This window comes from Lynx rufus, unplaced genomic scaffold (genome assembly GCF_022079265.1).
Source record: "Lynx rufus isolate CCGP_SWC_20201006 ecotype Redwood Valley unplaced genomic scaffold, mLynRuf1.p SCAF_18, whole genome shotgun sequence".
NCBI classification, from domain to species: Eukaryota; Metazoa; Chordata; class Mammalia; order Carnivora; family Felidae; genus Lynx; species Lynx rufus.
Window position 1 is genome coordinate 23,075,379 of NW_025814832.1, and position 11,955 is coordinate 23,087,333.

The window sequence follows — 11,955 nt, forward strand, 5'->3', positions numbered from 1 at the left end:
CTGAAATCTTACCGCAATATCGCAACAACACAAAGAGCGAGAGAACTGGATAAATCCCACTGTACTAATGAGAGAAAGACAGAAAGATTGTATAGCCTCACCCCAAAGATACAAAGTGGGGGAGCTAAGATTGGGAAGCAGATCATTTGAATCCGGTGCCCATGCTTCTGACCACAGCGCTCTCCTGCTTGTTAGTATTTTCCCATTAATTTCAGATGAGGAAACTTGACTCAGAGGTCAAGAGAATTGTTTGAAGTCCCAGCTGGTGAAGAGGCAGGGCGGGGACTGGAACCTAGGTCTCTCACCCCAGCTACTGTTTGGTGCCCTGGAATCACAGGCTGATTCAGTGGAATAAACCACAGGGCGAGAGAGCAAATTGTGTGTGGGGGGGGGGGGGCCCTCATTAATAGAAAGGAGACAGGGGTTTGAAGACAGACCCTGTCTTCTTTCTCTTACTCCTCCCCCCCCCCCCCAGAGATGTTTGGCCTACCCCCAAAGCCTTAGTGAGTCAGGCCCGGAGTGATGGGTGTGGTGCTGCCCTGAGTTTCCTTCCTTTGCCTGAGGCTGTGCCAAAGGAGTGAGCTGTTAGAAGCAGAGAAGGAGGCTCTACCCAGATAGCAGCCCAGAGTCCATTGATTAAGTGGCACTTGGGGGTTGTAGTGGAAAGCCCTGGGGTCTTGCCCTAGCTCTTGATGCAGGCCCGACACTTGGGTGAGGGAGGGGTCCAAAAAGGCGGTCCTTTAATGGGAAAGAATCTGGAGGGTGGCAGGCCCATTGCTGGGGATGCATAAGACCCTGGAGAAAAGCCACTTCGGTGAGCTTCCATTTCCACCTCCAGGAGGTGAGGAAATCCGATCAGAGTTGAGAAAGTGTCAGGACGAATAATGCCTTAAACTCGCACAGCGCACTTCACGGTTTACGAGACGCTTTTCACAAACCTCAGCCCATTTGATCCTCAGAACAACCAAGAGGCGACAAGGTGGCTAATACTAATTGAGGCCGGGAAAACTACCGCTTGGCACGGAGACAGCACGCGTTAGGTTAGCCTAACCCTTGGAAGCCTACGGATGTGCTCTGGAAGGAGGACCGCTCTCAAACGCCTGGTCTTCGGGCAGAGGGCGAGGCGCTGACGCGGGGCAGCAGCTAGGGGGCGCTGAGGTTCCACTGAGACTTTCCTGGCGTTAGGACCCAGCGGAAGCCTGACCGCTGACTGGGAAAGAGACGGGGGGATTTGCCCAGCTGGCCGCAACCTCCTTCCCACTCACCTGTCTGTCTTCGCACAGCGCAGCCAATTGCTGACCTCCACATCCTCATACGTCATCACTCCCCGCCCGCCTAGCTCGTAGGCCATCCCGTGGAGCTCCGGGTCGCAGCTGTCCTCGGAGTTGCCTGATCGGAAGAGCTCGAGGGCGAGGAGTTAACTTCGGGGCGGCTGGCTCTCTTGGCCACCAGGGTCGCAGCCAAGGTTTCAGGGTAGATCTCCTTTCCTTGGGAGTGGTTTCCGGGTCCCGAGGCGTTTCCCCCTCGGAGGCCCTGAACTGGCAGCTCTGGAGGTGGCTGCTGGGGCCTGCTGAGCAGCGGTCGCATGCAGCTCCTATGAGGCCCCTGCCGCCGGTCGGCGATGTCCGGCTGGAGCTGTCCCCGTCGCCGCCGCTGCCGCTGCCGGCTGTGAGCGGGTCTCCGGTCGGGTCGTCCGGGCGTCTCATGGCCGCTAGCAGCTCCCTGGTGCCCGACCGGCTGCGCCTGCCGCTCTGCTTCCTCGGCGTCTTTGTCTGCTATTTCTACTATGGGATCCTGCAGGAGAAGATGTGAGCAGATCCCCGGGGCCGGAGCGCACGCTTGACCCCCTGTCTCGCCCCTGTGGCCGCGTTCGCGGGCCTCCCGCCCCTGATCGGGGTGTCCCCTCGTGCCCTCCCTCCCGCCCTCCCAGCACCCCGACGCCTTGGCGGCCGCCGCTGTGCCTGCTCAGGTTTCCAAAACGCGAAAGTTGGTCTCCGAATTCTCGGGACCTAGTTAGTTTTCTTCCCGTGTTTTTCTTCCTTTTGGATCTGAAAGGCCTGCGTTTTACAGGCTGAGAATTCTACCCCCACACAGGTTTGCGTGCCTGTGCCGCCGGCTCCTCTTTGGTCCTTCCAGATGCTTGCAGACCGCGGGTTCTTTTGCCCTGGGCTCTGCTGCTGTAGCCCGTACCCCTTCATCTGCTGCGTGGGGTACCTCGTTTCACCGTCTGATGTGCCACGTTTCCTCTAGTTCCATCCCCTAGTCTACGGGATTCGCAGGCCGGGATCTCTGGTTTCTAGATCCAGTAAAATCAGCCCCTCTTGCGAATGAGGCCAGTGATCCTTACCAAACTGCCCCTTCGTTCAGAGAAGCAAGATCGTTTTAAAGCTTTCCGTGGTTCCGGACATACTAGATGACCCTGAGGGAAACACACTAATTCCTCTCCTCCCCCCCCCCCGCCCCCTTTTCGTTCTTAGAACAAGAGGAAAGTATGGGGAGGGAGCCAAACCGGAGACATTCACTTTTGCCTTAACTCTGGTCTTCATCCAATGTGTGATCAATGCTGTGTTTGCCAAGATCTGTGAGTACCTGTATAGTAATGCGTTGCGTGCTCTCTCCCTACCCACCCGGCTCCCAAGACCTCCACCCTCTAGCACTTTCGCAGCCTCTCTGTTCAGTGTACAAAACGAATGGCTTTGGAACGGGGTACAACCCTGTTTCCTCAAATCAGACCAACTTCTGAGTCAGAAATGTGCAGAGAATGGGTCTTCTGTGTTCCAGATTCCCACGGAGAATCCTTACTTTTTTTCTTTTCTTTTTCCCTTTGATTTTCCTTTATGCGTCAGCTTCAAACATGTTTTGAGCTTCTCTCTTTGTTCCCTGGGGGCTGCATCAGGGCTAACTAGTCCCTTGAACTGAATGAGCCCCCATCCCTGCTCTGCATGTGGTCTTGTGTTAGGCATAGGTGAGACTGGGGAGCGTAATCTTCAGAGATTTCCCAGTCTAAGAGGACAGAAATACCTTGTGCTGCTCGTCTTATTTGACAAGTTCCTTTCATGTGGCTTCCAACTTTTGCTCAGTAGTCCATCCTGGGCCCACCAGGTTTCTCTTAACATGTTTTTTTGTCTTCTCCCAGTGATCCAGTTTTTTGACACTGCGAGGGTGGATCGCACTCGGAGCTGGCTCTATGCTGCCTGCTCTGTCTCCTATCTGGGTGCCATGGTCTCCAGCAACTCAGCACTACAGTTTGTCAACTATCCGACTCAGGTGAAACCTCAGGGTGGGAGGAGGGTCGGCTCAGCAGTAGTTGGAAAAGAACGAAGGATCCTTCGCTTAAATAAAAGGAGAATGGGTTGGAGAAATTCAGAGGGCAAAGAACTAGAGAGCTGAGGTTTAGCGGTGGTGGGTTGGCCATGATAGGCTGCGGTTTCTGCTGTAGGCCCCACAGTTACTCATCCTGACATAGCACGGGGCCTGGCACGTCACCGATGGCTCAGATATTATTTGCTGAATTTAATTGCAGGTCCTTGGTAAATCCTGCAAGCCAATCCCAGGTAAGCAGAAGAAGATGGTCCCCATCTCCCGTCCTCACTCTTCCTGTAGGAAGCCCTCTACTCCTCTGCTAGAGCTGTGTATTCCTTTGGATTCGTCATCCCATCTCAGCTCTCTTGAGAGTCGCCCCTCCGTCCCTTCCTGCTGCCATCCTGTCACCCGTATCACTTCCTGTGCCGTTGGGGGTGCATGAGCTAGAGGCTGACCTAGTCTGCTTCTCGTGCCGGTCATTTTGGCGTCCCGTGTGTTTACGTGGTCATTAGACACTCTAAATCCTATTTTGGGGGCGCCTGGGTGGCTCAGTCGGTTAAACGTCCGACTTCAGCTCGGGTCATGATCTCGCGGTCCGTGAGTTCGAGCGCCGCGTCGGGCTCTGTGCTGACGGCTCAGAGCCTGGGGCCTGTTTCAGATTCTGTGTCTCCCTCTCTCTCTGACCCTCCCCCATTCATGCTCTGTCTCTCTCTGTCTCAAAATTAAAAAAAATAAAAAAACGTTAAAAAAAACTTAAATCCTATTTTGTTGTGGGGTTTTTTTGTTTATTTTTTTTGAGAGAGAGAAAGCATGAGCGGGGGGAGGGGCAGAGGGGGGGAGAGAGAGGGAGAGAATCTTAAGCAGGCTTCATGCTCAGGGTGGAGCCCAACTCGGGGCTCGATCCCACAACCCTGGTCATGACCCAAGCCAAAAGCAAGAGTTGGATGCTCAACCGACTGAGCCACCCACGCGCCCCCTCTCAATCCCATTTTGATCGTCAATTTCTTTCTCTAAATCTCTCACTCTTTTCCCTTATCCCCACCCTTGCCTTGTTCCTTCTTAGACCTTTCACCTTTGTTCTCTCCCTTTTCCCTGCCTTATACCCTTTGTTCACCCTGTTGCCCAATCATCTCTATCTGGGAGCCAGCCTTGCACACCTTCCTCTTACCGTCTATAGGCCTTCCTTCTCAGACATTGTTTTCTCCCATGAGTCTTTTCTTGGCCCTCCAGAGAAGAGTGGCAGGCTCATCAGTGCCTGTGGGTACCGGAATTTTCCACTGTTTCTTCCCTGTAGTCATGCTCCTTGGAGTTACCCTCTTGAAGAAGAAGTACCCAATGGCCAAGTACCTGTGTGTGTTGCTAATTGTGGCGGGAGTGGCCCTTTTCATGTACAAACCCAAGAAAGTAGTTGGGATAGAAGACCACACAGTTGGCTACGGAGAGCTGCTTCTGGTACGTGATCCTCGTGGGAAAGGCAGCCTTTTCCAGTAATCACAACCAAGGAGCATCCCCACCTGGGGTTATACGTCTTGAGAGAGATCGTGGTGCTCCATATGCCCCCCACTTCTGGTCTTTGCCTCTTGCTGTGTAGCCCCTGGCTCTGCGAAGGCTGTAGCGGGAGGCCTGAAATATTTAACTACAGCTCAGCCCTCCCGGGAAGGGGACGACTCCGAGGCCTGCATTTAAACACTGGTGTGAGGCCAGAGCAAACAGGGAAGGAATAGTGTGCCTCTCGCTGTAGCTTTTCTGAGAAACCTGGAAGCCAGAGTTTAAAAGAAAAGTACAGTAACCGTTGCTTGCTGTGTATTAGGCATTGCCCCCAGTGGCTTACCTATTCGTTGGTTACTTTTTACAACGATGACCTTACAACGTACGTGGTGTTCTCTTCGTTTTCTATACGAAGGAAGTGAGACACAGGTTAAGTCACTTGCCGTGGTCACACAGCTATTAAGTGGCCAGAGTTCATGGCTAACTTTGCCCGGGGTTCCAATCTGGGCGGTGTGACTGCAGAAGCCAGTCCAGAGCACTGCTCCAAGCCGGGAGGCCAACACACCAGGACTAGATTCCCTGTCCTTGCTATAACAAAACACACGCGTCATCACAATGTGTTCCTCTGGCCCCTGCACACGAAGCTTCATGGCGTTGTGTTGGGAAGTGGGAGGCGTCCCGTCGTACTCTGATTACATTATGACTGTTGGGGCTCAGATAGGCTGTCGTTCTAGTGCCCGGGGGGGGGGGGGGAGTGAGCTAGCGTGATCTCTCCTGACCGCCCACCCATGACCGCTCGGCAGCATTTTGTCCTGAGGGACTCTGTCCTAAGGCAGCGGCTTTGTGAGGAGGTCTCAGAAAACTGAGAGTACCGTGTCCTGGGACGGGGGGTGGCGGTGCGGCCTGGTGGCCTCACTGCCGGCTGCACCCTCCATCTCTTTTCCAGTTACTGTCTCTGACCCTGGACGGACTGACAGGCGTTTCTCAGGACCACATGCGGGCTCACTACCAAACAGGCTCCAACCACATGATGTTGAACATCAACCTTTGGTCGACATTGCTGCTGGGAGCTGGTAAGGAGCAGTTTTGCTGTTCTTTCCGTTGTGTCACCAGAGGCCAGACCACCCTCCGCCAGTTGACCCCCAGCGCAGAGGCCAGTTGCTAACTTTGCCCAGGCCAAGGGCCTTTCTTGGCTCAAAGGGGCCCTTCTGTCCAGCCCCCCGAGAAACCTTCCTGGAGAAAGCTTCCCAGCAGGCTGTGCTTGCTACTCATTGCACAGTCAAGGCTGGATCACGGGGGTGCCTTAGGAACCCAGGGAGAGAGATGAGATAGTATTTGGCGTGTAGCAAGTATAGTTCGAATGTGGACGCATTTGCTTTTAAATCAGTGCTTCCTAACCTGATTTTCAAATCCGGACACACGCGGGAAGTATTTTTTGTACAGCCCGGTGGGCTTCACGGAGGAGGCTGCCAATGGCTGGAGGTGACCAGCGCTCGGGGCTCCACTGAGCTGGCGATGCGTGGGGCAGTATCTCCCCAACACGTGAGGATCCCTGATTCCAGTGGCTTTGGCAGAAGCGACGAATCGATTCCCAAGCCTCTTTCGGAAGAGTCTTTAGTTAGTTTCTCTAATCGGAAGACTAGGAGGCTGCCTGACGGGACAGTACAGACTCCTTCCGCGCATTCTCCTGTGGGGTACTCCAGTGGGTCGTGCGCAGGCACGCGCACCGTTATAGGCATGGGACGTGCGCCACTCACCCCCAGACGTCTTTCCCTAGGAATCCTGTTCACTGGTGAGCTCTGGGAGTTCTTGAGCTTTGCCGAAAGATACCCTACCATCATCTACAACATCCTGCTCTTTGGTCTGACCAGCGCCCTGGGGCAGGTGAGCACATCACGACGGGGTGGCGTGGCTTCCCTGAGAGAGACTGACCCGGCTGGGGGGAAGAGGGTGGGCCGAGTGAGCCCCGATGGCCCCTCGCAGACCTTAGACCTGGTGGCAGATCCCCGAGAGCCAGGCCGACCCCCACACTCTCCGTCTCTCTAGAGTTTCATCTTCATGACGGTGGTGTATTTTGGCCCCCTGACCTGCTCCATCATCACGACAACTCGCAAGTTCTTCACCATTTTGGCCTCTGTGATCCTCTTTGCCAACCCCATCAGCCCCCTGCAGTGGGTGGGCACCGTGCTCGTGTTCTTGGGTAAGTTGCCGGCAGAGCTGGCCTCTCTGGGCACACAGAGAGTGACAGTGCTTGGGATACTTTCTTCCCCCCTGAAACGTATACTCATGAAATTTATGTCGTTATTTTAGAGAAGACGTTTTTAAAAGAGGAAAGGAAGCATCGCGCCTAATCCACCCTTCCTAACGTACGTTTCATTTTAGTGACGTTCCTCCGGCGACTTAAGTTTCCCCATGCACCGAACAGGATAAAGTCATTATATTTCCTCGCTACTGATTGGTGCTGCCGTGGATGCGCTGAGAGAACTAGCTAAGAAGTCTTGACGTGTTTTTCTTTTCGTTGTACCGTATTTTATTCTATATATGTAATTACCTGTATCTTGGTGATTTTTTTTTTTTTCCTCCGAGGGAGTCCACTAAAACCGGTGTTTGCACGTTAGTTTTATTTAAAGCTCCCAGTGTTGGGGAGACTAAGGCTGACCATCCCCTCCCCTCCCCCTACTCTCAAAATCATTGGTAGGTTGCATTTCTCCTCAGAAAGCTAAGCCCATCTTTTCCCTTTCCTTAGGTCTCGGTCTCGATGCCAAGTTTGGGAAAGGAGCCAAGAAGACGTCCCACTAGGAACAGAGAGACTACCTTCACTTCAAGCATATTTAAGTTATTATCTCAAATACGGACATCTCTTGGGCAAATGGACACAATAGGGAAAAAAGACTGGGACTGGGTTCCAGTCTGTTTGGGGTTTTTTGGTTTTGTCTTGTTTTTTGTTTTTTTTTTAAGAAAAGGAAGCAAAAATCACATATTCTGAAAGAAGCCCTTGGATTTTAACAGGACAGAGTTGGCAGTTTCTGTTCTGGCTGACCGGGAGCACAGCCCAGGGCAGAGACGAGAGCTGACGCTCTTTGCCCAGGCTTCCTGCCGGCTGTAGGTGCCCTGGTTGGGTGGCTAATTCCCCCAAGCGCCCAAGCCTTGCCGGGAGGAACTTTAATAGGTTTGCAGTTGTGATTGTGGTCTCTGCTCCCACAGGTGACGGTCCAAACACGCCAGGACGGGGGGCTGGCTGTTAGAGCCAGAGATTATGAAAATCACTTCCTCTGTTCAAGCTCTGCTGGGCAAATCTTTCTTTAAGAACTCCGGATCTCTTCTTTCCTCAAGAAACCTCTCTTGAAGTCGGGGCGGGGGAGGGAAATGAGTCCAGAGCCACAGTGGCTGCCGCGTTTTCACGTTTCCCCGCGGCCTCCCCTTCGGCCAGAGCTCGCACGAGCCCCGAGTGGAGACCCAGCGTATGTATCATGAACAGCTTGGGAAGGTCGCTTCCCTCCCTCCGTCTCTGCGTCTGTTCTCGGTCCACCTGGTCCCCTCCTGGGGAGGCCGGATTAATCCTATTCCCCTGTCCCCGTCAGCTGCTAAAGCATTGCGGTCCTCCTGCCGCCGAGGCTGTGCCAAGGTGTCCCCATGCCAGCTCCTGCCTGTTGAAAGGGATGCTGGCGGAAGGCATGGTGGCTGGGGCCTGGCACAGAGCCTCTGTCAAGTTTCCTGGGTGGCAGTGGCGGGGGGGGGGAGAAGGCGGAGCGTGGAGCAGAGCCACCTGCCCACTGCTGCCTTCAGAGTTGGAAACCGCAATCCTCCACGGGCCGAACTTTACACATGAAAGTGCATTTCCACCAGCTGCAACTTTCACTCCATCTGTTCAGCAGCCCCAGCCCCTTGGCTCTCCAGATGGGAGCCCAGCCGCCTTCCTGAGCGGCTGCCTCGCCACCCCTACCCAGCCTTTCAAGCCAGCCTCGCTTGCACTCCTGTCGCTCTCTAGGGGCCCTGGTGTCGCTGCAGTTCTGCCCCCAAAGGCCCCCTCTCATTCTGAACTCCTCCTTGAGAGAAGAGGTTTTAAGTACATCTGACTGAACTTCCTTCCTTCTCCACCCCTTCTCCCTCTCTCTCTTTTTTTTCCCCCATCCCAAAGTTTGCATCAGTTAGCTCCTTGGACTGATGGTTCTTTCAGACTGTCTTCTGTGGATCGGATAGGTGGCTAGAGCATGTATGTGACCGGGGCCGGGAACCTGCAGGCGATCCACATGTGGGCCTGTTGTTCCAACCCTCGGACCAATCCCCTCCGCCTCCAGCCGCTGCCCTTCCCAGCGATGCCTGATACTAGGCACCAAGAGCAAGACAGAATCTTCAGCGGGCAGCGTGGCTCTCACCTGCCACCAGGGCAAGTACATCCTACGTGCTGTGCGCCAAGAGCACGGTGCTGGCCTATCTGTTCAGTCCCGTCTGTCCAGCTAGCCCATCCCTAATGTGCCACCTACTGTGAACTTGCTGGGAGTTGGAAGCTGAGGAGGACCAGTACTTACCCTCTGGGGGGGTTCACAGCCTACTAGGGAGACAGGTAAACAAATCACTGCATCTCAGACACGCAGAGCTAACAACGAAGTGTCTGGGCAAGGTGAGGCTTGAGCCCGAGTGTGGGAAGATGAAAGGAGGGGGGAACGGAGCCAAGTGGGAACTGGGGTTTTAAAATCCCTGCCTCCCCCACCCCCCCACCCCTCCACCCCCGCCCTGACCCCGCCATCCTCCTGCCTTCAGTCAGTTCAAGTGGGAGCAGTGACCGCGCTGACGCGTCGCTCGGCTCAAATGGGACAGAGGTGAAGGTGTGGCGTAAGTTGCCCTTGTGTTTTGGGCAGGGCATCCTTACCTACAGGATCGCGGGAGCCAAGCGCGCCAGGTTAGACCGAAGTCGGCAACATTCTGTTAGGGCTGAGACTGTGAAATACCAGACAAGTTCTGACAAAAGTAGTGTTGATCGCTAACCCTGGGCGGCCTGATGCCTCAGGTTGCTACAGATCAAAGGGCTTTCATCTGCAGTTAATTCTCAGCTATGTGCAGAAGGGAGGGAGCCCGCACACACGTTTCCCCAAACACTATGTTTTTCGTTCGGGGTATGCTGTACTTAGGCCTATTTTGGTCAAGCCATCAGGTCGACCTCCTCGGCTGTTTATGCTCAGGCTGGTGGCAAAAGCGGCTCGTCTCCTTCCTGGACGCCTCGTAGCCTAGTGCGAGGGGAGCGACCCACCGGTGCGACTGGGGGTAAAAACCTAGGGCAGGCTATTCCGGAAGTAAACATTAAAAGGATTCTATGTTGTTTTGAAAGGGACAAGAACGGGCAATCTTTTCAGGCGAGGCGCTGAGGAATGGGTAGTGTGTTTTCCCACAGCCCCGCACACCCTTCCGGAGAGGACCGAGCAAGCACCTGTCCCTTACAGAGATGGAAAAGCAGATTAGGGAAGGCCGGATGACCCATGGTAGGTCCTTGGGTATGGGCCCGAGAGAGAGAACTAGAACTCAAGTCCCCCAGGCCCTAGTCGCGTCTTGGACCTGTGCCCTCAGATAGGGAGAAGCCAAGCCCCTCAGGAGGCCCGCTGCCTCTGCTGTCCGCTCCCGCCGGTCAGCGGGACAGTTTGCGCGTTTTATGAGTCGGTGGCGTGCTGGTCGCTTTCTCCAGATGCTGTGGCAGAGTAGTCATCGTGGGTCTCTCCACGATCGTTAACCCCTCCCGCTGGGAACACGCCAGCTGTCTTTAGGAGCCGCGATCTCATAGATTTATTGGACTCCTTTCCCAAAGCTCTGTAGTTCCTGAAAATTTGCCCTGACAACACTCCTGGGGAGAAGCTAGGGCAGGGCAAGTCTCCCCACATTTGGAATAGGGAGCCGGGAACCCACCCAGGCGCGTCAACCGGAAGACCCACGACCGCGGGAAGACGGGGCCCAGAAGCGAGCCAAAAGGGAGACTTGGCATCCTGCTCCAAGATCCACTCCCCAAATGTTCCGGCCATGGCTTTGACCAGAGCGCCCGGAGTTTTACTCTGGAAGGTTTTCACCGACTGATGAAGGCCAATTTCTGACAGGCATAGTCCTTACGCTGGGAACCGGTAGGCTATGCCTGCCGTGGCAAGGGGAGGGGGGGGGAACAGAGAGGGTCTTGGAATAGGAAGTGATCTCATTCAGTGCCTTCCACTCGGCCGAGGCACCAGTCCACAAGGGCTGGTGGGTTCACTGTCCAAGTATGCCGGATTCCCTGTTCTTTCTGGGAGAGGTGGAGGAGGGAAGAGGTTCAAGGCCTTCGCGGAGGGGAGGGACGGAATGCTTCTTCCTGCCCACTTCTGTGTGTTGTCATGGTACGTGGGTGGCCAGAGCTAGCAAAAGCGCTGCGTCTTAGTTAGGTTCGGGGTGGACACCGTTTCCTCCTACTCGGGATCTAGAACTACCACATTGAGAGACCACAGGTCTAGAAGGAAAGTGTCACCCATGCGAAAGTTTGGGACTTCCTGAAATTGTATATAAAAGTGTGTGTGTGTGTGTGTGTGTGTGTGTGTGTGTGTGTGTGCACGCATAATAACACCAGTGCTCACACACAAGTCAAGCCAGTGGGTTCACTTTTCTGTAACGAGCCCGCAGCTCTCTTCAGATCCTCAAAGGGGTTCGTACATAGGATCCACCGTAATCAGGGGGCTCGTTTCATGAAAAACGGTTTCCCAACAGACGGTTTTCCCAAAGAGAGCGGTGTAACTGGGCAGGCATCACCGCAAAACTCCAGCTCTTCTCGGAGGTGGCGTGGAGTGGAGGTTGCAGAGATACGCCAGGAGAGTAACCCACCCAAGTTCATTTCCGATTTTCTCCTGGCCCCTCCTGCGCCCTTTATCTGGGACTGTCAGCTTCAGCAAATAAAATCACGGGATGGGGGCGCCTGGGTGGCTCAGTCAGTTAAGCGTCGACTTCAGCCTCAGGAGTTCCAGCCCCCATCAGACTTCGGCTCAGGTCATGATCTCACGGTTCATGAGTTCGAGCCCCGCCATTGGGCTCTGTACTGACAGCTCAGAGCCTGGAGCCTGATTCGGATTCTGTGTCTCCCTCTCTCTCTCTGCCCTTGCCCCACTTGCGCTCTATCTCTCTCTCAAAAATGCATCAACATTTAAAAAAATTAAAAAAAAA

The 11,955-nt window shown here is 54.5% G+C and overlaps 1 protein-coding gene across 1 annotated transcript; it reads left to right on the forward strand.

Moving 5' to 3' along the window:
* Positions 1-1,549: 1,549 nt before the first annotated feature.
* Positions 1,550-8,071, forward strand: SLC35B1 (solute carrier family 35 member B1). Its single transcript, XM_047081064.1, has 9 exons — positions 1,550-1,808; positions 2,478-2,581; positions 3,137-3,267; positions 3,524-3,554; positions 4,598-4,755; positions 5,738-5,864; positions 6,569-6,675; positions 6,838-6,991; positions 7,538-8,071. Exons 1-9 carry the CDS (start codon positions 1,597-1,599, stop codon positions 7,588-7,590), a joined length of 1,077 nt encoding a protein of 358 aa, XP_046937020.1. The 5' UTR covers positions 1,550-1,596; the 3' UTR covers positions 7,591-8,071.
* Positions 8,072-11,955: the final 3,884 nt, after the last annotated feature.

Bases quoted from the DNA above. Each gene is read 5' to 3' on its own strand.
- SLC35B1 (XM_047081064.1), top strand. From the start codon at position 1,597: ATGAGGCCCCTGCCGCCGGTCGGCGATGTCCGGCTGGAGCTGTCCCCG. The intron at 1,809-2,477 runs GTGAGCAGATCC...TTTCGTTCTTAG, and splicing joins GGGATCCTGCAGGAGAAGAT to AACAAGAGGAAAGTATGGGG. The intron at 4,756-5,737 runs GTACGTGATCCT...TCTCTTTTCCAG, and splicing joins GCTACGGAGAGCTGCTTCTG to TTACTGTCTCTGACCCTGGA.